The following is a 24,644-nucleotide window of genomic DNA, read 5'->3' on the forward strand; positions in this document are numbered from 1 at the left end:
TTCAAAAACATCAATCAAATGCTCAGCTTTCTTTATAGTCCAACTCTCACATCCATACATGACCATTGGAAAAACCATAGCCTTAACTAGACGGACCTTTGTTGGCAAAGTAATGTCTCTGCTTTTGAATATGCTGTCTAGGTTGGTCATAACTTCCTTCCAAGGAGTAAGCGTCTTTTAATTTCATGGCTTAAGTCACCATCTGCAGTGATTTTGGAGCCCAGAAAAATAAAGTCAGCAACTGTTTCTACTGTTTCCCCATCTATTTCCCATGAAGTGGTGGGACCAGATGCCATGATCTTCATTTTCTGAATGTTGAGCTTTAAGCCAACTTTTTCACTCTTGTTGGGAGCCGGTGTGAGGACCTCCACCCATGGCAAAGGTCATGAGGAAGGAGGCTCGACATACGCAAAGGCGGGATCGAGCCTCAGGAGTCCCCCTGGAAATTCTCGAGCATCTACCCCCATAACCAGAGCCTGCCTACTTTACTACTTTGTGCTCTCACCTACACCTCTGACTTTACGGGGGGCTGTCCCCCACCACCTCTTTCGGAGAAGGAGTTAACTTAGAGCTCCAGTTAATAAAAACTCCTGGGCATGACAAGAGTGTTTTAACCTACAAACTCCTCTGAAGGTTCTCTAGCCTGCCTGACAGGCTTGTCTGGCCACATGTGATTGCTCACACCCTCCCAACCATGAGAGGCACGAGATGCTTTAAACCTTCTAAAAACAGGTTCCTTAGAAAAGTTAGAAAACCATTAGTATAAGTATAGTGGGCTGATTAGAAATTGTATTGGTGAAGGGTTTTTCATTTGTTGAGCCAATGTTTGTTGCTAAGTCTCCATATCCCCTGCCCTTACACACATTAATGAATATATAGAAGAAATAAGTATTAACCTTTGATATTAATCACGTTAGACCTTAGGCTAAGTAAATTCTTTCCTTAATTAAAACCCACTACACCCTCACCCTATAGGAATGTAACTTTATTTGGGTGGCGTCTGTTTTAAGAATAATCACCCCCAGAGAAATAAGTGTTCTGGTTGACTGACTGCTGTCACAAGGAGAGGGTCATAAATTGTCAGCAGTCCCCCTGGCCAGAAGATGATGTAACACCCCTAAGACTTCTGTATACATTTGTATGAAGCACCTGACTTTGATAAAAGTCAGGACTGCTGACCCCATGTGACTTTTGCATAACATCTCAGTGTATAAAAGTAGACCATGGAAAATAAAGAATTGGGATCAGTTTCTCGAAATACTGGTCTCCCCATGTCACTCTCTCTCTGTCAAACTCTGGCTGAGTCTGCATCTGGAGCGCAGAACCCACCAAGCTTACTAATTTTGCCTGGGCTTCTAAGATCCGACCGGGGAGGCTTCAGTGTCTCCTTTCCTTCGGGAGAACGGAAGGACGGCTGCAGCCTACGTAAGTGGTGCAAACTTCTTGTCTTGAAGTTTTATTGGTCTCCCACGTAAACCAAGCTACTCAGCCTCTTTTCTCCACTGAATTTTCCTACTGAGCTAGCCTCATTCTCTTACTCTTTACATCTCTAATTAATATCTAATTGAAGCTATTGTATCCTGATCCTTGCTGACGCAGTCCCCACTTTGAACTCCCTGGATCAGCCAGGGCTGGACCTCGGCACACTCTCCTCTCTCACTTTCATCAAGAGGTTCTTTAGTTCTTCTTCACTTTCTGCCATAAGGGTGGTGTTATCTGCATATTTGAGGTTATTGGTATTTCTCCCAGCAATCTTGATTCCAGCTTGTGCTTCATCCAGCCCAGCATTTCTCATGATGTACTCTGCATAGAAGTTAAATAAGCAGGGTGACAATATACAGCCTTGACGTACTCCTTTTCCTATTTGGAGCCAGTCTGTTGTTCCATGGCCAGTTCTAACTGTTTCTTCCTGACCTGCATATAGGTTTCTCAAGAGGCAGGTCAGGTGGTCTAGTATTCCCATCTGTTTAAGAATTTTCCACAGTTTATTGTGATTCACACAGTCAAAGGCTTTAGCATAGTCAATAAAGCAGAAATAGATGTTTTTCTGGAATTCTCCTGCTTTTTTTGATGATCCAGTGGATGTTGACAATTTGATCTCTGGTTCCTCTGCCTTTTCTAAAACCAGCTTGAACATCTGGAAGTTCATGGTTCACGTATTGCTGAAGCCTGGCTTGGAGAATTTGAAGCATTACTTTACTAGAGTGTGAGATGAGTGCAATTGTGCAGTAGTTTGAGCATTCTTTGGCATTGCCTTTCTTTGGGATTGGAATGAAAACTGACCTTTTCCAGTCCTGTGGCCACTGCTGAATCTTCCCAATTTGCTGGCATATTGAATGCAGCACTTTCACAACATCATCTTTCAGGATTTGAAATAGCTTAACTGGAATTCCATCACCTCCACTAGCTTTATTTGTAGTAATGTTTCCTAAGGCCCACTTGACTTCACATTCCAGGATGTCTGGCTCTAGGTGAGAGATCACACCATCATGATTATCTGGGTCATTAAGCTCTTTTTTGTACAGTTCTTCTGTGTATTCTTGCCATCTCTTCTTAATATCTTCTGCTTCTGTTAGGTCCATACCATTTCTGTCCTTTATCGAGCCCATCTTTGCGTGAAATGTTCCCTTGGTATCTCTAATTTTCTTGAAGAGGTCTCTAGTCTTTCCCATTCTATTGTTTTCCTCTATTTCTTTGCATTGATCACTGAGGAAGGCTTTCTTATCTCTTCTTGCTATTCTTTGGAACTCTGCATTCAAATGGGTGTATCTTTCCTTTTCTCCTTTGCTTTTCACTTCCCTTCTTTTCACAGCTATTTGTAAGGCCTCCTCAGATAGCCATTTTGCTTTTTTGCATTTCTTTTCCATGGGAATGGTCTTGATCCCTGTCTCCTGTACAATGTCACGAACCTCTGTCCATAGTTCATCAGGCACTCTGTCTATCAGATCTAGTCCCTTAAATCTATTTCTCACTTCCACTGTATAGTCATAAGGGATTTAATTTAAGTCATACCTGAATAGGCCAGTGGTTTTCTCCACTGTCTTCAATTTCAGTCTGAATTTGGCAATAAGGAGTTCACGATCTGAGCCAGTCAGCTCCCGGTCTTGTTTTTGTTGACTGTATAGAGCTTCTCCATCTTTGGCTGCAAAGAATATAATCAATCTGATTTCAGTGTTGACCATCTGGTGATGACCATGTGTAGAGTCTTCTCTTGTGTTGTTGTAAGAGGGTGTTTGCTATGACCATTGCGTTCTCTTGGCAGAACTCTATTAGCCTTTGCCCTGCTTCGTTCTGTACTCCAAAGCCAAATTTGCCTGTTACTCCAGGTGTTCCTTGACTTCCTACTTTTGCATTCCAGTCCCCTATAATGAAAAGGACATCTTTTCTGGGTGTTAGTTCTAGAAGGTCTTGTAGGTCTTCATAGAACTGTTCAACTTCAGCTTTTTCAGCATTATTGGTCAGGGCATAGACTTGGATTACCATGATATTGAATGGTTTGCCTTGGAAAGGAACAGAGATCATTTTGTCGTTTTCAAGATTCCATCCAAGTACTGCATTTTGGACTCTCTTGTTGACCATGATGGCTACTCCATTTCTTCTCTGGGATTCCTGCCCACAGTAGTAGATATATTGGTCATCTGAGTTAAATTCACCCATTTAGTCTATCTTAGTTTGTTGATTCCTAGAATGTCAATGTTCACTCTTGTCATCTCCTGTTTGACCACTTCCAATTTGCCTTGATTCATAGACCTGACATTCCAGGTTCCTATGCAATATTGCTCTTTACAGCATTGAACCTTGCTTCTATTACCAGTCCCATCCACAACTGGGTGTTGTTTTTGCTTTTGCTCCATCCCTTCATTCTTTCTGGAGTTATTTCCCCACTGATCTCCAGTAGCATATTGGGCACCTACTGACCTGGGGAGTTCCTCTTTCAGTGTCCTATCTTTTTGCCTTCTCATACTGTTCATGGGTTTCTCAAGGCAAGAATACTGAAGTGGTTTGCCATTCCCTTCTCCAGTGGACCACATTCTGTCAGACCTCTCCACCAAGACCTGTCTGTCTTGGGTGGCCCTACACGGCATGGCTTAGTTTCATTGAGTTAGACAAGGCTGTTGTCTGTGTGATCAGATTGGCTAGTTGTCTGTGATTGTGGTTTCAGTGTGTCTGCCCTCTGATGCCCTCTCGCAACACCTACCATCTTACTTGGGTTGCTCTTAACTTGGATGTGGGGTATCTCTTCACGGCTGCTCCAGCAAAGTGCAGCTGCTGCTCCTTACCTTGGACATAGGGTAGCTCCTCTCAGCCGCGGCCCCTGACCTCAGGTGTGGGGTACCTCCTCTCGGCCACTCTTGTGCGCCGTCGCCGCCGCCCACGCTTGCTAGCTTGCTAGTGGTTTTCATTTTAGATACAGATATTTGATTCCAGGCAGATCATTTTATAAAACCCTGCAGGGTGTATTGTGTTCATAGCAACCATTTCATGTCATCTATGCTCAACAAACATGGCTCGCTTTTACGTTCTTGTGTCTTTACAGCCTGACTTAAGCTGTAGCATTCGTGAGGCAAATGATTTTTTTTCCCCAGAAATTAATATATAAGCCAGAAGACTCTGAACAAGGCCCGTGCCATTTAGGAAGAATTAGCCTGAAATATAGGAAGGACATATTTTCAATTACTTTTGAGTTTAAAGGCTAATTTAAAAGGGTAAATTTAAGGAAACAAAAATACCCTCTAGACATGATTCTGAAGGAAAACATTTGTGGAGCTGGGAAAATAAAATAATAAACACATAGTAGTAAAATTAGTAAAATTTTATTTCAGCAGTTGCAAACAGGACTAAAGTTTTACAGTCCCCACCCCCCCCCCCCCCCCTGGTGTCAGAACTTGGGTAAGTGGCAGCAGTGAACAGAACCTCTGCGCCCGGGAGCTGAGGCCAGGCTGGGGGTGGGGCTGTGGGGCGGAGGTGGGGGTGCTGGCCTGGGCAGGGCAGCAGGACTGGATTCTCAGCCCCAGAGTCATGACAGGTCCGGAGGTTCTCCGTCAAAGGCATGTGGAAACCACTGAGTGAATTAATGATATAACTGCATTTGGTTTTGTGAATGAGATTTTCCCTTTGGAATGGAGTGAATTATTTCAGTTCAGTTCAGTCACTCAGTCATGTCTGACTCTTTGCAACCTCATGGACTGCAGCACACCAGGCTTCTCTGTCCATCACCAACTCCCCGAGCTTGCTCAAACTCATGTCCATTGAGTTGGTGATGCCATCCAACCATCTCATCCTCGATCATCCCCTTCTCCTCCCGCCTTCAATCTTTCCCAGCATCAGGGTCTTTTCAAATGAGTCAGCTCTTCACAGCAGGTGGCCAAAGTATTGGCATTTCAGCTTCAGCATCAGTCCTTCCAATGAATATTCAGGACTGATTTCCTTTGGGATTGATCTCCTTGCAGTCCAAGGGACTCTCAAGAGTCTTTTCCAACACCACAGTTCAAAAACATCAATTCTTTGGTGCTCAGCTTTCTTTATAGTCCAAATCTCACATCCATACATGACCACTGGAAAAACCATAGCTTTGACTATATGACCTTTGTTGGAAGAGTAATGTCTCTGCTTTTTAATATACTGTCTAGGTTGGTCATAGCTTTTCTTCCAAGGAGCAAACGTCTTTTAATTTCATGGCTGCAGTCATCATCTGCAGTGATTTTGGAGCCCAGAAAAATAAAGTCTGACACTGTTTCCACTGTTTCCCCATCTATTTGCCATGAAGTGATGGGACCAGATGCCATGATCTTTGTTTTCTGAATATTGAGTTTTAAGCCAGCTTTTTCACTCTCTTTCATTTTCATCAAGAGGCTCTTTAGTTCTTCATTTTTGCCATAAGGGCGGTGTTATCTGCATCTCTGAGGTTATTGATATTTCTCCCAGCAATCTTGATTCCAGCTTGTGCTTCATCCAGCCCAGCATTTTTCATGATGTACTCTGCATATAAGTTAAATAAGCAGGGTGACAATATACAGCCTTGACATACTCCTTTCCCAATTTGGAACCAGTCTGTTGCTCCATGTCCAGTTCTAACTGTTGCTTCCTGACCTGCATACAGGTTTCTCAGGAGGCAACTCAGATGGTCTGGTATTCCCATCTCTTGAAGAATTTTCCACAGTTTATTGTCATCCATACAGTCAAAGGCTTTGGTGTAGTCAATAAAGCAGAGGTAGATGTTTTTCTGGAACTCTCTTGCTTTTTCGAGGATTCAACGGATGCTGGCAATTTGACTTCTGGTTCCTCTGCCTTTTCTAAGTCCAGCTTCAATTCTAAATCCACCTAAATCTGGAAGTTCTTGGTTCACGTATTGTTGAAGCCTCGCTTGGAGAATTTTGAGCATTACTTTGCTAGTTTGTGAGATGGGTTTAATTAATTGTGAATTAATTCAACAGGGTATTATTGTATTTTAAGAAACATATGACAGACAATATTAGGGAGGCAACGGATGGACAAGAAAGAGGAAAGTAGAACCGACAAAGTGATTTTTTTTTCTGATGTTATTGACCATGAATGAGGCAGTGCTAGGCATTGCTGTGGGTGCTGGGTATAAAGTGGTGGAAAAGTTGTAGTTTTTAACCTTTGATGTATTTAAAATCTAAATAAACTGCTATTAAACCACAAATTACATTAGTATGTTAGCCTAAAGTACGTTTTCAAAGAGAACTAAATTCTTCGTCTGGTTAGGCTTCGGCCAGCATAGCGAAGCCTGTCTGGGGATGTGTTACCTGGAGCGCGTCAGTGCCTGGTCAGAGCAGTGCTGTGTGGCAGGGGGCGACCGGGAGGGTGGGGGTGGGGAGCCTCCTCCCCAGGGGAGGGGTTCTGCACCAGGGCTGCTGCCCTGCCCCTGGTGACCGCTGAGGCCACCCGGTGGAGGACCAGAGGGGCGGGTCCTCTTGCTGATCTCGTGGCCTGTGTCTACTCAGGCGATCAATCACAAACAGGGCCCATCAAGTTCCCACCCTCCCTGCAGCCCTCAAGCTCCTCCCCCATCTCCCTCCTCTCCCACTCCCTAGATGCAGTCCCCCCAACTCCCGCCAATCCTTCTAGAAGTTCTTCTATCTGCCTTTAGTCCTCTAGGGTTTGGGGATTGGGGACTGCTTAGAGTTCAAGCATCCCCACACCCCGCTGTCTTCCTCGGTCTTCTCTGCCCCTCAGGGAACTGCCTTGTACTGACCCCACGAGGAGGGCTGGGAGGGGCTTGCAGCCTGGTTGTGTCCCATCCCCAGGAAACATACAGTGTAAACAGGACCAGGCTGCCTGCTCTTTAACAGTGTCAGGACCACCCCCTTCACCCCACCAGCCACAGGGACACATGCAGCCCCTTCTCCACTGCATCCATTCAGGTTTCAATAAGCAGCCTCCTCTGGCTATAGGGCCCTCTGCGGTCCGAGGAAACCCCTTGGCAGGGGTTGAAGGCCAAGGCCCTTTCTCTCTCACCCGGCACCTCAGAATGTGCGGAGCTGGGACACCCCCAGGTGCCCATCTCTGCTGTGATGAGAGGAGACAGAGCACAGTACTGGAGCACAAAGGGGTGGCCAGAAGCCACTTACAGGCTTGGAGCCTGGATCAGACCTCAGAGCCCAGTAGTCCTGTTTCCCAATCCAAGCTTGCTCTGACCCACAGCTCAGAGATGTGGGGGAGCAAGTTTGAAGAGATGGAAGTGGAAAAGGAAATCATAGTTTAATTATGCGGCAACAATAGGAGCCCAAGAAGTCAGGGAGACAGTTAATGAGGAGCTGCGAGGTCGGCGTGCCCGAGGAGAGTGGGGCCAGGATAGTCAGAGCACGAGTGGGCAGAGCATCCGTGGCAGGAGTTCACTCACAGCAGAGGCTTGGTGACATCACCACTGCAGATGTGAAGGCAGAGCTTGGCCTGTCCAGAAGGGAAGGTCTTTATTTATGAAACAATTGCCTGGTGGCACAGTAACCATAATTCCCCACGACAACCTCCAGTGAAGTACCAACGTTTCTCTGTCCTGCAACTGTGACCTCAGAGGAAGAGTCCAAACTAGCAAAATTTCACACTGAGAGAGATGCCCAGGGTGTGGATCTGGGTTCTGACCCCGGGGTCTGGGTTCTCCCTTATCCTCCTACTTACTTACGAATGAGCACTCTCACTTACAGTGTGCCTGCAAAGGGAGACGCTGTTCAGTTATTAAAGGGTGCTGCTTGAGGATGAATTGCATTTATCTAGAATATGCCTCAGCTGCTTAAAGGCACGTGCTCAGTGTGGGTGTCATCTGGACCAAGACTTTTAAAACTAAGGATAGAACAAAACTACCTTTCCCATTTGGAGGGGCCACATGGCTATGTGAACCGGGCTTGGAGAATGAAAAGAACACTGTAGAGGATTAAGGAGCTGGGATTGGGTGGGAGAATTAGGGCAAATGAAAAATTTTGCCCATCCTTTCCTGGATATGCTGTTCATCAGGGACTAGAAGCATCTTCAGTGTCTCTAATTCACAGGTAGGTCAGTCCCTCCCTTATACCCACTGCTGCCAAGCAACATGTGGGTTTCATTAGCAAAGGAAAACTGAAGGACAGAAAAACCGATCTATGGGTTCCATGCTTATAGACCTTGAGCTCCCAGTGTTCTAGTGGACAACAGATGACCATCACACCCACAAGGAGAATTTGTCCTTATGTATATGGCTGTGTCACAGGAAGGAGGTATGTTGGAAGATGTATTTTCAATTCCCAAGAGTGACCAGTTAAGGCTGATCTGCCTTAGAGAGCTCAGATGAGAAGAGCAGGAGTCAGGAGTGCTTCTTAGGAAGCATCTTCTCTTTTGGTTGGTGTGTTCTCTTCCTAAAGTGTCCTTTTTCCCCAGGGCCTGCTAATCTCTCTCCTGTATCTTGCCTCACACATCTGCTCAGTCACTCATGGCCTTCCCTGAGCCCTCGTCCATCTCAAGATACACTCTTTTCGTAAGGAATTCTTAGTGGCCATTTCCGAGCAGAATGATTTATCTGCAGATGTCTAAGTTTTCCTCTACTTTGGGCAAGTTGGAGTTCATTTGCTGATTCAAACTAGGCTGTATTCATATTTTGATACAGTTTGGCAAGCTTTGTTGTTAGTCGCCAAGTTGTGTCAAGACTCTTTGGGACCCCATGGACTGCAGCATGCCAGGTTTCCTGTCTCCTCACCATCTCCTGGAGTTGGCCCAAGTTCATGTCCATCGAATCGGTAAGCTACCCCCTGCCTCAAGCTTATTCTCATCCACAACCAGGAGGTGGGCTTTTCACTCAGCTTTAAACAGGACTTTACACTACATTACTTTTTATGCATGTGAAAAGATGATATGGTTTTCCTCTTTCCATGTCACTGATGACTGAATAAAATTTATTAATGCATTTTATTTGACATGTAAATTAACTTTCCTACTTGACCAATTTTTCATGTAACTTCACATACTGTTTTATATTCTGTAGTTTTATTGTGCACACACACATACATACATGAACACGGGCACTCTGATTCATCTTATATTTTTTATACAATAAAATAAAATACAAATCTTTCCTTCATCTTATCTCCCTTTATTTTGGAATGCTTCCTCTATTTGATCACTATAAGGTATTTTCTGCACTTTAGTCCGGGTGTTATATTGTATGACATATTTACAAATGTTACATATCCTCTTGATGAACTCAGTTTTGAATTAGTCCGTCTGATGTAAACATGGCTACCTCTGCTCTTATGATTTCCATTTATGTGGAGTATGTTTTCCATCCCTTCGAGTCCATATGTATGTCCCAGAAAAACATGGGATAAATTAATTACAAACATCTGTGTTCTCAGTTTTGCCACCTGTGAAACATAGGTAATAGACATGTTCAAATGGGTACCAAGGCCCAGGCCTTCTCGTTACCCTGGCGGAAGGAAGCTCCACCTTCCCCTCTCTGAGCCTTCTGTTTGTGTATGGAAGGGGCTGGAACTCCTGGGTCTCACTCCCAGTTGGGGATCTGTGGATTCATGGCTGTTGACAGGGCAACATGGGCAAGATCAGGGGACCATGGCTGCTTCTGCTCTCCCTGCTTTCTGGGTGTTTCATGCATCACTAGGAGGGGCAGCACTTTTGTCATTACATGAATTAGTTTATGTACGTCAAGCATTCCAGAAGGGGACACTCCAAATGCCTTCCATATTTTTCATGTCCTAGTTTGTTTCCACTAGCAGTTGCCTGACACCGAATCTTCAGATGCGTGCCAAGAGTGGTGCTAAGTTAAACAAGTGCACAGTGGTTACAGGTCTAGTTTCTCTCCTCTGTGGTTTACTTATTTAAAGGATAACTTATAACCAAAGGTATTTCTACACTAATTACAGATATATTATTGGAACTTCTCTGAAATGTGATTTATCCATTTAACAGTTACAGCTGAGGATGAAGATTCCTCCACATTCATTCCATTTACAGTTTGTTCTCCCATGAGTCCACTGCTAAAGGTTTTGTTACACAGGTGACATACATATGGATTCTGCCTACTGCGCATTAACTCTAGTTAATTAATAAGGATGATAAAGACTCTTATACATTGAAAATAAACATAGTATTTCTTCATTGTGTGAGTCCTCAAGAGTGTTTATACTTTGAAGGTATGGGTGGTGAATCTTCATTTATTACCTTTATAGCATGAGTTCTCTCGTGTTGTCTGAGGTTAAAATATTTACTGAAGGCTTTTCCACATAGGTAACATTTATATGGTTTCTCTCCAGTGTGAATTCTCTTATGCAATCTAAAGTTATAACTCCTATTGAAGGCTTTACCACATATATTGCATTCATATGGTTTCTCACCCGTGTGAGTTCTTTCATGTCGTCTAAGGACAGAAGAGTGATTGAAGGTTTTCCCACATAGGTGACATTCATATGGTTTCTCTCCAGTGTGAGTTCTTTGGTGTCGTTTAAGGACAGAAGAATCAGTGAAGGCTTTCCAACACAGGTGACATTCATATGGCTTCTCTCCAGTGTGAGTTCTCTCATGTCGTCTAAGGACAGAAGATTCAGTGAAGGCTTTTCCACATAGATGGCATTCATATGGCTTCTCTCCAGTGTGAGTTCTCTCATGTTTTCTAAGGTGAGAACAATGAGTGAAGGCCTTCCCACATAGATGACATCCATACGGTTTCTCTCCGTTGTGAGTTCTCTCATGTTGTCTAAGGTAAGAAGTTTTACTGAAAGTCTTCCCACACAGGTGGCATCCATATGGTTTCTCCCCAAAGTGAGTTCTCTCATGTTTTCTAAGGTCAGAACAATGAGCAAAGGCTTTCCCACACAGATGACATTCATTTGGTTTCTCTTTGGTGTGAATCACCTCATGTCGCCTAAGATTATAACTTTTACTGAAGGCTTTGCCACACAGATGACATCCATATAATTTCTCTCCAGTGTGAATTCTTTCATGTTTTCTAAGGTCAGAACAATGAGTGAAAGATTTTCCACAAAGATGACATCCATGTGGTTTCACTCCAGTGTGAATCATCTCATGTCGTCTAAGGTTAGAACTTTTACCGAAGGCTTTCTTACATACATGACATTCAAATGTTTTTTCTCCAGTCTGAGTATTATTGTGTTGTCTATGGGCAGAACTTTGAATAAAGGTATTCCTTTTTTGATGACATTCATATGATTTACTTCTAGAACGAATCTGCTTCTGTATATTAAAGGATGGCAAGTGACTGATGGCTTTTCCAACATCTTGGCTAATAAAGGGTTTCTTTCCCACTTGAGGTATTACATACTGAGTCAATGGTAAGATTTCAGTAAATTTTTCTCTGAAATTGTTGCATTCCAAAGGATCCTCTTGAGCGTGAGACCACTGCTTTTTGAAATGAAATGAGAGATTGTTACAAGTTTGCCCAATTTATTCATTCCTTCCTTTCTCTACATATAAATTCTAGGGTAATCATTCAGTGATGGACTTCAGTTAAAATTGCTTCTATATTTTTAATATTTACATAAACATGAGGTATTACTCTTTTGCAAGCATAGATTTACCTTTTGTAATATCCCAACTGCAGAGATACCTATTTAATTTTAAAGACATTATTATGTTTCAGCATTTAGGAATATAATCCATAATTACATAACTGTTTATGAGACTATAAACTGTTTATAGTTCTGACTATCGGTTAATCTTTTCTTCCTTAAAACCAGACTAACTAAAATTTTCTCCTGTGGAAGTCCATGATCCCAACTTTAGTTAAATCAGGTACGTATGCCAAATTTCCAACTTATTCAAGTCCCAGGTCTTCATCTGGAGGAACATGTTTACACCTGTGAAGCTTACCATTGCACTAATTAGACGTGCGTCCTTCTTGCAGATATGCTGCACAGATAACATTTCCTGTTTTTTCGGACCATCTTTTCTATCTGAAATGACTAGAAAAAAAATAAATTACTATAATGGTATCAGTGGAAGTAAAATGTTGAAGTGACTCAATACTCATTTGTGTCTGTTTCAAATACTGACACACAGATGGGACAGAATGTCAAACTAGGGAATACTCTAAAGAGAGAAGAAACACGCAACAACTGTCATTCTCAGGACTGAATTATGAGGAAGATAAAACGAATATGGCAAGTTGGGGAAGAAAAGAGAAGATCCTATTCATAGAACAGGACCACGAAAAGGGACGTTTTGTGAATGTTTATTAATTCCAGTGGGTACACAAATTTCACCTTGTGTAAAGCCAAGGACAATGGCAGAAAGCCTTGTGAATAGAAAATTGATGCCTTCAATGTATGATAACATCTGAAAAATGTTTCCCCGTGACACTGTCTAAATTTTAAAAACAGCCTACAGTGCAGGAGACCCCAGTTCGATCCTTGGGTCAGAAAGATCCCCTGAAGAAGGGATAGGCTACCCAATAGTTTTCTTGGGCTTCCCTGGTGGCTCAGACAGTAAAGAATTCACCTGCAATGTGGAAGACCTGGGTTCGATTCCTGGGTTGGGAAGATTCCCTGGAGAAGGGATCGGCTACCCACTCCAGTATTCTTGCCTGGAGAATTCCATGGACAGAGGAGCTTTACAGTCCATGGGGCCACAAAGAGTCAGACACGACTGAGCAACTTTCACTTGATTTCTTAGGGCCTATTCACTCACTGACCAGGCTCCTCCTCCTATTGAAGTACAGGTTCTTGGAGCTCACCTGGACTCTGACCTTGCAGGAAGCCTAACCCTTCTCTTGAAAGTTGCTCTCCTTGCTTCAAATGGGAAATCACATCTGATTTGTAAAGCTGATTACCTGTTTGTAGGAGAAAGATATGTGGATTTTGAGTTCCATGCTCGTAACAGTGCATGATCACAGAGCAGACTAATGAGGAAGAATACAGTAACCTCTAAAGGTCAGAACAGAGAAGAGTATGTTGAAAACAACACGTACAGGCTTTGACTGGCAAAATGATAACTCTTCAACTTGTTCCCAAAGACATTAATGACCTATCACCACTAATGCCCATGCCCAAGTTCAAAGACAGATTATGGAATCTGCAATATTTTCATTTCACAGTGCTTTAATATTATATACCCAAAGAATCCAATACATACAACTTCCACCAGAAAAATCTAAGTTCTATGTGGAAAACAATATATCTATTATTTTTAACACTGTGATCTGATCAAACCACAGTCCTTGCTGTAAAATAAATTTTAAGAAATCAACACATTTATTTACCCATACAAAAATAGTGAGTTCCCACCACTGCTTGAGCATCAGAGACTGAGTAGCAACAAAGACTCAAAGTTGTGTAAGGAAGATTACATTGTAGTGGGATTGACAAACTATATATAAGTAGTGAAATGAGTGAAAGTCACTCAGTCATGCGGAGAAGGCACTGGCACCCCACTCCAGTACTCTTGCCTGGAAAATCCCATGGATGGAGGAGCCTGGTAGGCTGCAGTTCATGGGGTCGCTAAGAGTCAGACACGACTGAGCGACTTCACTTTCACTTTTCACTTTCATGCTTTGGAAAAGGAAATGGCAACCCACTCCAGTGTTCTTGCCTGGAGAATCCCAGGGATGGGGGAGCCTGCTGGGTTGCCGTCTCTGGGGTCGTACAGAGTCGGACCCGATTGAAGCGACTTAGCAGCAGCAGCAGCAGCACTCAGTCATGTCTGACTCTTTGTGACCCCATGGACTATACAGTACATGGAATTCTCCAGGCCAGAATACTGGAGTGGGTAGCCTTTCCCTTCTCCAGGGGATATTCCCAACTCAGGGATCAAACCCAGGTCTCCTGCATTGCAGGCGGATTACTTACCAGGGGAACCACCAGGGAAGCCCCCAAAAATATAGGAATTAAAGAAAATTTTGATAAGGTAGTTGCAAGAGTTATGCTAAAGAGTTAAAACAGAATCTGGAGTGAGAAATGGGAAAGTTTTCCTCCATCCTTGTTGAATGAATACATACACCAATCATTAAAGAGTAACTGACTAACCAACTGAGACCAGATGACTGATGTTCTCCAGCATCACATCTCTGAACAGCATTCTCTGGGAGGTGTCCAGGAGGGCCCACTCTTCCTGGGTGAAGTCCACAGCTACATCTTTGAAGGTCACTGATTCCTAAAACATCACAGAAATCGTTTTAGACACGGCCATCTCTGCCAGGGGAGGACAGTACAGGTATAAGGCACTAAGGAAGTGGCAGCCGAGTGTACAGAATCTCAAACAGTACTTTGGGTCCAATCAAATCATTCTCATTGTTGACATGAACCTCTGACTTTCAGCAAACCTACGAAGACACATAAACTTTGAATACAGAAAACTTCATTATAAAAAGACAATATAAGTCTTTTGTTACTAATCTCCATGGTGTAACAAACCGTGGAGATTTCCCAATAGATTTGTAATTACAACTTCCAAATCATGATTATAAAATTTCCACTTGAAAACTGAACAGTCTTCAATTCAATTTCAAGTAAATCTAAGAATCATCACAAGGGATGACGTATCCATGATATGCCCCTTTTAAAACATGACTGTGGTTAGATTATTGCTCTACATGCCCTCAGTTTCTTCATCAGTGAAATGGTTTTTAATAATCTGTCATCAGTTCTGAAAGATCTAATGACTTAATGTGTGAAGTGCTATCTAGCAGCCATTTCTTAAATATAACTTTTAGGTTTATTATTCAGGAAATGGCAGAGAATATTGAAGCAACATCCAGAATTCTGCCTAACTGATTAGCATTCATACAGGTCGTGGGATCAGCAGGTATAACATTTCATCTTACAAAGCTGAGGTGTTTGCTATTAAGGGTAAATGAGTCAGCAGCTCACACCACAGGTCTGAGACTTCTGCAGAGGATAGTCTTATCCCAACCTTCCTATGTCTGAGGTCTCCCTTTCTCAATTATCCTGGGATCTCCAAATATCAGTTTTATTGTCTCTTTTGTTTCTTTGTCTTGTCTCTCTACTCAAGTACATCTGAAGCCACCTGATTGCTCTGGCCTCTTTCATTCATGGAAAACTTCCTCAGGGCTTAAAGTAGTACTCTACCTCCTATATTCTTTCTTCTGAATCACAGCTCAAATTAAGAAAACACTACTCTCTATACACTGTTTCCAGTTATGAAATGTGAAAAAGCAGAAATTACAAAGAGGTAAAAATTTATGACTTGGGACATTGGTAATAATGAAAATTTAGTTTTCTTTTTTAGAAGATTTTGAAAAGCACAAATATATTTTATCAAAATTTTAAGAAGTTTAAATTTGAAAAAATGTAAGTTAATGACTCCTCATTGCCTTCTCTTGCATAATCATTTGTTTTCTCTTAGCACTAGTCAGCACTCCCTTAGTACCTAACACTGGCCTCACCAATGTCATCTGTGGAAACATCTGTCTCTCCAGTGGGTGGGTTGCAATGTTTTCCTTCTTACTCATCTCCATTGCCTGTATTCACCTTAATCCTAAGCCCATCACAGTTAATAAAATGGTTAACGACAATCTTTTTTTTTTTGCCAAGTGGGCCATGGGCTGCATGAAGAAAAGAAAACCTCTCTTATCTCTTCTTGAATACATGGCATTAATAAAGACTGGAATATCTTACTATAATGTTGGGAAGGACTGACCATTTGATGAGTCCTTGACCCAACATGACCATTCCAGAATTCTGGGGAACTTAACTGAAGCTCAGATCCTTGAACAACCTCTCAAGTGCTCTTAGAACATGTGTGCCTGTAGGAGAATTATGTCCATACACTGGCAATAGGGCTTCCCAAAAGGCTCAGTGGTGAAGAATCCGTTTGCTAATGAGGGAGACTCGGGTTGGACCCCTGGGTCAGGAGGATCCCCTGGAGAAGGAAATGGCAACCCACTCCAGAATTCTTGCCTGGGAAATCCCATGGACAGAGGAGCCTGGTGGGCTACGGTCCATGGGGTTCCAAAGAGCCGGACAAAACTGAGCATATACCCCATCACCAGCAATGGCAATAGAGATTAGAAAGCAATTTCTACTGCCAATTTCAGTAGAAAGAGTAATTTCCTACTCACCTGAGATTCCATTGTAACTAGTTCAGCTGCCAACTGTCTTCTGGGTTTTCACTTACACACAGTCCAAGCAACAGGAAGCAGAGCTGAGGAAGAAGAAAAAAGTCATGAGACTCTTAGCTGTCTGCAATCTCCATATTCACTTGTCATGAAGCCCCAACCCTTCACCTGGAAGTAGCTCCCAGGACAACCAAAAGAAACATGCAGTGTGCTCCACGAAAAATACGGGTAGAGCTCTCCTAGGATCAAAAGTAAGAAGGCATGGCTATTGTTCTTAGTAAAGAAGGCATAAAAGTGAACGTCACTCAGTCATGTTCGACTCTGCAACTCCATGGACTATACAGTCCATGGAATTCTCCAGGCCAGAATACTGGAGTGGGTAGCCTAGCCCTTCTCCAGCAGATTTCCCTGACCCAGGAATCAAACTGGAGTCTCCTGCATTACAGGTGGATTCTTTACCAACTGAGCTATCAGGGAAGCCCAAAGAAGGTATAAACACCCTCAGTTTAGAGTAGAATGTGGACACCACTGAGTTTGGTATGCTAATTCACTCACGATGTTCAGAAGTGTCCAGTTCCCTCCTAATTCCAAATCACAGGGATCAATGACTCATGCCACGTGCGTCTCCACCTTGAGTAACAACCATGAACTTCTCAGGTTTAATTATTCTTACTTTGTGCACTAGCAGTTTCTCCAGCTCCATTTCACCCCTCTAGTACCTTGAAACATCCCTGCTTTTCTCAGCCCCTCATACACTCATCTGGAATCACTCTGTCTCTTCCAAGAATTTCCAGCAACACTCACTTTTAGATTTCTTCTGCACTTAGTAGTGAACTAAGAGAATTAAGAATATATTTTGACAGGGTTAATTATTTTAGGTACTTATTTTATTTGGAGGAATCAACGGCACCTACTTGCAATGTGTGTGTGTGCTCAGTCATGTCCAATTCTTTGTGACTCCATGATCTGAAGCCTGCCAGGCTCCTCTGTCCATGGGATTCTCCAGGCAAGAATATTGGAGTGGGTTACCACTTCCTTCTCCAGGGGACCTTCCTGACCCAGGGACTGAACCCAAATCTGTTGTGTCTTCTGCCTTGGCAGGCGGTTCTTTACCGCTGTGCCACATGGGAAGTCAAGCTCTTTTGGGGAACATACTTTCCCTAACTTTCTCTTAGTCTACAGTCTTCAGAGTAATCTTGTCACTCTAACTCTGTATCACTTACCAAGGACTTCTCAAATGATACTGTTGGAAGATCTCAAGACTCCACCCTACCTCCTTCATTTTTCTCTGTTTATGTGCATTGCCCACGTATGCCTACATATTTACACAGTTGCTTTGATTCCTTCCATTACTTTTTCTAAATTGAAAGTGACAAAACTCATGTTTGAATTCCATTTCTGAGCTTACCTTTTTTTCCCCCCAAAACTAATATATACTAGAAATGAACTACATCTCAGTACATCATCTCCCACTCTCCCCAAATATTACTCTTTACCTAGTCTCTAATCTTTTCAATAGCTCCACCAGACATCCAAGGGTTAACATGTTAGATGCTGTCTCAGAACATCACAAATACAGTTCAGCACTGCTATTACTTCTACACTGTTCACTAGCATCCTTCATTCCCACTCGAATACATAAACACAACTTGCTACCCCATACTTATTTCCTTCAATCTGTTTGCGTGTCAGGTCCTCAGAGATCCCTTCATTGAATTCCTACCAAAATGAATACTTTACTCTTGGTGAACACGGTCTCCAGTACTCACCAGAACCAAACAGACGGAAAACCCAGTAAAGCCAAATATTCACTGAGGACACCGCCACAACATCCCAGAGTTCAGAGCATCTTTCTCTTTCCAGAAAATGCATCATTTTGATGAATTCTCTTTTAATGCTGTTGATAATCTCATCAGTGTTTTAATCAAAAGGACAGCATCTGACTAAGTGGGTCCCAATCAAGATAAAATCAGGAAATTAGGCAGACCCTGTAGATGAAATTAAGGACAACAAATTGTATTCTTTAGTTCTTGCATCCCCTAAAAGTCTCAAAAGGAAACTTTATGCCTTTTCTCAGACTTCAGTGTTTTATGATTTTGGTTGTTCTGGGCAGCACTGAGAATCTGCAGCAAATGAATCCTTCCTCCTCTTTAGTTTTATTTGCAAGAGGATCTGTAATCTAACAACAATATTCACAGACTGAGGACAGAAGAGTGGTGACTCTACATAAGTGTAAATATTTATGCTGAGTAAATATCTATCCAAAGAAAATATCTTTCATTTTTACTCCCAAGCAAGAAAAAGCTCATACAGTATACATCTCTTCAAGTCAGATCTAGTTGTTATCCTAATAACTGAAAAACTCTGCAATCCACAAAATTTAAGGATTTCCAGAATAAATGATTAGTTTCAGGACTGATTTTTATTGTACACAGAATTTGTTTAATTTTTTAAATTGTAAAATAAAACATACACATAACATTTATCATCTTAGTCATTTTTAAGTGTATAGTTCAGTGGTGTCAAATACATTCACAGTGTTGTACAACCATCTTCAATGCTCTTCATCTTGTAAAACTGAAACGCTGCACCCACTAAACAACCACTCCCCATTCCCCTCTCCTCCCAATGCCTAGAAACCACCATTCTACTTTCTGTCTCTAAATAGGACTTTGTTTTTTTTGGGTGTGCCAAAATAGAAGTAAGAAGTATCCTAGAAATCAGTGCAGGTGCTTGAGTCAGAACCCAGAAAAGAGAGGAAAAAAGATGAAATTAAAAAATGGTACAAAAGAGCTGAAATTGTAATGATTTTTGGAAGATATGATTTCAAACTAAAAAAATATATGTAAGAATCCATTTTAACTATCATACCTAATAATACTTTTTAAAGTGGACAAATCCAACCCTAATGTACTGAAATCAATGTTTCCTATTTAGTAACAATAGTTTAAAACCTAAGTAAACACATGAAAGCCAGTCTCTATGTATAACAGCAAAATATTATGACTCTAACTTCAAATACATTTGCAAACTCATGCAAAGAAATTTTAAAACTTTTTAAGGACATAAATGTGACATGAACAAAGTCTGCCAAACCAAATTCTTAGACTAGAGGACATGGTGACAAAAAAATCTGTGACTGCAGAAATGGGGTGCAACTCAAATTTAAAAGTCATATGCAGAATCTGAAAAATAACGTGTATATGTATGTATAACTGAACCAATTTGCTGTACATATAAAACAAAATTGTAAATCAAGTATACCCCTCAAAAATCATATGCAATATTTCACATAAAAAACGAGAAACATCCAAAAAGTTGATTTTTGTCTCAGTTTTGATTTGGGATGAGGATATAGCCAAAATAACTGTGAAAAGAAAAAAAAAAAAAAAAACCTGGAGATCAGTCAAGTTACATTTGAACCTATATTATTTGAAACTTTAAAATAGTTCAAATTAAATAGCTGAAATGAACAATATTAAACAATATATTGGGACTAAATGAACATAATATTTTATACTATGAAACAGGTGACACCTTACGAAGGGAAAAAAAGCAAAGGCCATGATTTGGTTTCACTGCATCAACATTATCAAAGTGTCTGTGTGTATGTAACTAAACCATAAATTAGAAAAATAAGTAGGAAAATTCATTCTATATATACATGTCTATAAAGAATAACCTTTATTCAGTCTCTTAAATCATTAGTAAAATGGAAATTAGGAACAAAGAGTTGTCATTTTATCCAAATCTACAATTATACACACATATTTAAAATGAATCCTGGTTAAGGTACGAGGGGACAGACAGATGAGGATTTCCTGGCAACTGTGTACTTTGTGTAGGGAGAATGGTGCCAAAACCTATTACAAAATGAAATGTACCATCTATTGGCTCAGCAACGAAACCACAACTTACCCAAAGAGGAGGAACACTCAGTATCTGCAGACAAATCAATTCTTTACAAATCCATGAACACCAACATCTCCCTGGGACAGGTGTGCTGTGAACAATGTTAAAATCCTCTATTAGCCATTTTGGGTTTATTGTGTTTTTAAACAATTACAGAATAAAATATACTACATGATGTGGATGAAATGCCACCTTAATTTGTCATGGCTAAGTCTCTAATTACAGGCCAAATAAAAAGATTTATGTTGTTAAGCTTCAGCTACATTGTACAACCAGGTAGAACACTTTCCCCCTCTCCACAATTTTCTTTCATCTTGGTCTACATCCACCTCTTGTGCCTATGCAGTCCCAACTGGCAATCCTATTGACTGCATGGTGTCCAGTTCCTGTTTCTAGTCAATGTCTGGGCATGCAGCATTGCTCGTGATGACCCCCCAAATGGAAGCATGTTCCAAGTCCCATGTCACTGGGTGACACTGAGATAGAATTGGTCTGGAGATAGGAGAGGCCATAGATGAGTGAGGAAACATCTTAGGCAGGACATCTGAGAGTCAGATTTTAGCAAGTCCTGAGAACAGCATTACAGGAAAGAGAGGGCAGATCAATCAACAGATAATATGAGCTTTCCCTGATAAAGATTTACTCCTGACTCCTCATCTTTCCCCTACTCTGAGTGTCTTGCTCAGGCCAGAAGTCACTCTTTAGTGTTGGGAATGTGCCATTCATGTCTTCAAATAACTTCTCCCCTTTCTGGCCACAACCACACATGTAGGGGAGAAATTCAACATTTGGAAAAAATGGTCCTCTGCGTCTGCTGAACTATTAGGGAACAGGGCCAATAAACTCCTACATGGGCATCAACAGCTAAGTTTCTCTGCCCCTCTATGCTGTAAAGCCCACACATCACACAGCAGATATGGGAAGGTGAGTTGGTACAACCCTCCCTTTCAAGTCAATCCTCACAGTGTCTTCCAGCACCTGCTGAGCACAGCATCACCAGATAAGGATGGGAAGAGGTCTCCTCCTCTCCTGTTGCTGAGCTTCCTAGGCTCTTTTTCACTCTCTAACATCCAAAGTAGATCACCCTTTCTCCTCCAAGTTCTCTTTCCTGAACCAAGTGCCACATCCTCCTTGGAGAAATACCTCTGTTCTGTGCTTAGTTTAAAAACTCTTGATCTTTCCCTACCAGTTGCCTTTTGACTATGCGAGAATGTGTCCTGGGGCATGTGGAAAGACACAGGAACAGGAAAGAGGAACCATGACTGGCCTCACAGGCATGGGGTGGTCCAGGATCATTCTCACTCCTGCCCCTAAAGATTCCAGATCTCATTTCATTTTCCTGAGCAAGGGCAAGTTGTCTTTCATGGTTGTAATCATCTTGATTAAAACCATTTAATTTCTATTTTCCACAATAGATATCAAAATACACAATTCTATGAATATATAAAAAGTATAACATTAAGAACACTTTTAAATAACGGCATTGGGAAACACAAACGTTCAGGTATGGAAATAGCTCTGAGTAATGTACTCATCATGAACAAATGAGATCTGTGAGAACAAGTTCTAGAATCATCCAGCCTATCATTCAATATTTGCAAAACAAACAAAAAAATAAAAGAAATTTGAAGAGAGTATATACTTAGTTGAAAACTGTAGATCACAGACCAATAAATTAAAAACTCACATACAGAAGAAAGAATGCTGTTGAACACTGGACCACTTGTTTAAACTACCTGGTACTGACTTTTAAGACAAAAATCATTAATATCCCTACCAACTGCACACCGAAATAGTGTACAAATTATTTACTAAGCACCAGAGAATACTTTTAGTACACAATAATGACAAGAAAAGGACCGAGGTCTCATGATTTGAATCTGACACAAAACACTTAAAGTAATTTGGAAAATTTTAGAGGATGAGACGGTTGGATGGCATCACCGACTCAATGGACATGAGTTTGAGTCCACTCCGGGAGTTGGTGATGGACAGGGAGGCCTGGCCTGCTGCAGTCCATGGGGTCCAAAGTCGGAGACGACTTAGCAACTGAACTGAACTGAATGAATTTGGAACCTATCCTTCTACTTTCCCCAACTGCTACTGCGGGTCAAAGTCCCCGCCTCCATTCTGTCCTTGGCCATCTCCGTATTGATCTCCTTTTTGTCTGTTTTCATGTACCATAATGCCTCTTACGGCTTCCCTGGTGGCTTAGCTGGTAAAGAATCTGCTTGCAATGACGGCGACCTGGGTTCGATCCCTGGGTTGGGAAGATCCCCTGGAGAAGGGAAAGGTTACCCACTCCATGATTCTGGCCTGGAGAATCCCATGGACTACAGTCCATGGGGTCGCAGAGAGTCGGACACGACTGAGCGACTTTCACACCTCACACACAATGCTACTTTTTCAGTCACTTTCCTTTTTTACCGGTATTTTGTCTCTCCAGTCCCACTGCACCCACCTCCCTCCCTCCTCTATTTTGCTTCTCAAGTCTTCACTCTCCTTTACTCCTTCCTTCAGTCTCGGCCTGCCCGCCCCACTCGACACCCATGGAATGGAGCCAAGATGCTCCGCCCAGGAGGACACTGTCCCATGAGGGAGCGGTACCCGTGCCGGCAAAGGACAGGACTTGGGACAGCAGGTCACGGGGCGTCACTGGACAGGGCCGATGCCCTCCCCCGGGGGGCTCAGGAGCCTTACTGAGGCGGTGACCGCCGAGGGGAGCGAGTGGCGGGCCGGGCCGCTTCTGGAGAAGACGGGGGTCTGCGGATTCCTGGAGCCGCCGGAGGGCGCGGAGTCCCGTGCGGCCCCGAGAGGCACAGAGGGCGAGAGCGCACGTTGCGAGTGGGGACCTGACACGGCGCGGGTCGGGGCGGGACCCCGTGAAGAGACCACAGGCCGGAAGATCGGACCAGGATGGCCTCGGATCCGGAAATGGATGCGACTCGAACCCGGCAGCGGAGCTCCGGGCTTCGCGAGTGTCAGGGAGCCCCGGGCCAGCGGCGCGAGGGCGGGTCTGTGACGTCGGCAGGGACTCGGGCCCCGGGGTGAAGCAAGGGGTGGGGCGGGGCCGAAGAGCGCGAGCAGCGTCCAGGACCGCACCCACCGAGGGGCCCTCTGCTCCCGACACCCGCTTCCGGGTCCGCGGCACTTACGTGCGGGGGGCGTGGCCGCAGGGGCAGTGGGGCCGGGGTCGGGCGGAGCCTCGGAAGGCCTCGCCCAGGATGGGCGTGCCCTGAGCGCGGTGGGCGGCTGGAGCGGCGTGGGGCGTGCCCTCGCGGTGGACTTTGTGGGCGCGGCCGGAGACTCCCCCTGCCCTGCCCTCCGCCGGTTCCCGCCCGGCCGGTGCGGGCTCACACATCTCAGTCTCAGCCTTTGGCTGTGCGGGCGCTGGGGCTGCTTCCTCCTGGCTTCGGGATAAGTGTTTTGAGCAACTCCAGGTCGGAGCTGACAGTTGTGAGGCCTTTCCTAGTGAATTCTGGGATGTTTCCCTGTTACCGTGTGGAAAACGGGTTAAGTTGAAATCACCTCTCGCTCCTGGAGACTCCTGTCAGGACTGGGCCTCCGGCGGGGACCTGGCTGGGCCCAGCTGGGCCCTGCGGTTCCTGCCCTCCCTGCGCTGGAAGTGGGCTGCGCTGGCGATGGAAACCAAAAAGAACAGGGTTTCCCTTTCTGTCCCCATTCACCAGGGAGTTAGCACGAGCCCTGAGCTCACCACCGGGGACTTCATGTCATGTCCATGACAGTGTGGACAATCTCCTAATTCAAGTCATTGATTTATAAATATATTGTATTTTCACATTGACCTTATCTATATTCCCACGGCTATCTGAAATAATGTTCAGTTCAGTCGCTCAGTTGTGTCCGACTCTTTGCGACCCCATGGACTGCAGTACGCCAGGCTTCCCTGTCCATCACCAACTCTGGGAGCTTGCTCAAACTCTTGTCCATTGAGTCGGTGATGCCATCCAGCCATCTCATCCTTTGTCGTCCCCTTCTCCTCCTGCCTTCAATCTTTCCCAGGATCAGGGTCTTTTCCAGTGAGTCGGTTCTTTGCATCAGGTGACCAAAGTATTGGAGCTTCAGCTTCAACATCAGTCCTTCCAATGAATGTTCAGGACTGATTTCCTTTAGGATTGGTTGGATCTCCTTGCTGTCCAAGGGACTTTCAAGAGTCTTCTCCAACACCACAGTTTAAAAA

General features: G+C 43.3%; 1 protein-coding gene across 1 annotated transcript; it reads right to left on the reverse strand.

Moving 5' to 3' along the window:
- Positions 1–8,827: 8,827 nt before the first annotated feature.
- On the reverse strand, positions 8,828–23,611 carry LOC102410356 (zinc finger protein 596). The gene is given in 9 exon segments (XM_025294301.3): positions 8,828–10,684; positions 10,687–11,862; positions 12,331–12,422; positions 13,193–13,288; positions 14,481–14,607; positions 16,535–16,617; positions 18,301–18,519; positions 20,450–20,534; positions 23,144–23,611. Coding segments are annotated over 6 exon segments (1,533 nt in total). The 5' UTR covers positions 16,547–16,617; positions 18,301–18,519; positions 20,450–20,534; positions 23,144–23,611; the 3' UTR covers positions 8,828–10,654.
- Between the last annotated feature and the right edge of the window lie 1,033 nt (positions 23,612–24,644).

Source organism: Bubalus bubalis, chromosome 1 (genome assembly GCF_019923935.1).
Source record: "Bubalus bubalis isolate 160015118507 breed Murrah chromosome 1, NDDB_SH_1, whole genome shotgun sequence".
NCBI lineage: Eukaryota > Metazoa > Chordata > Mammalia > Artiodactyla > Bovidae > Bubalus > Bubalus bubalis.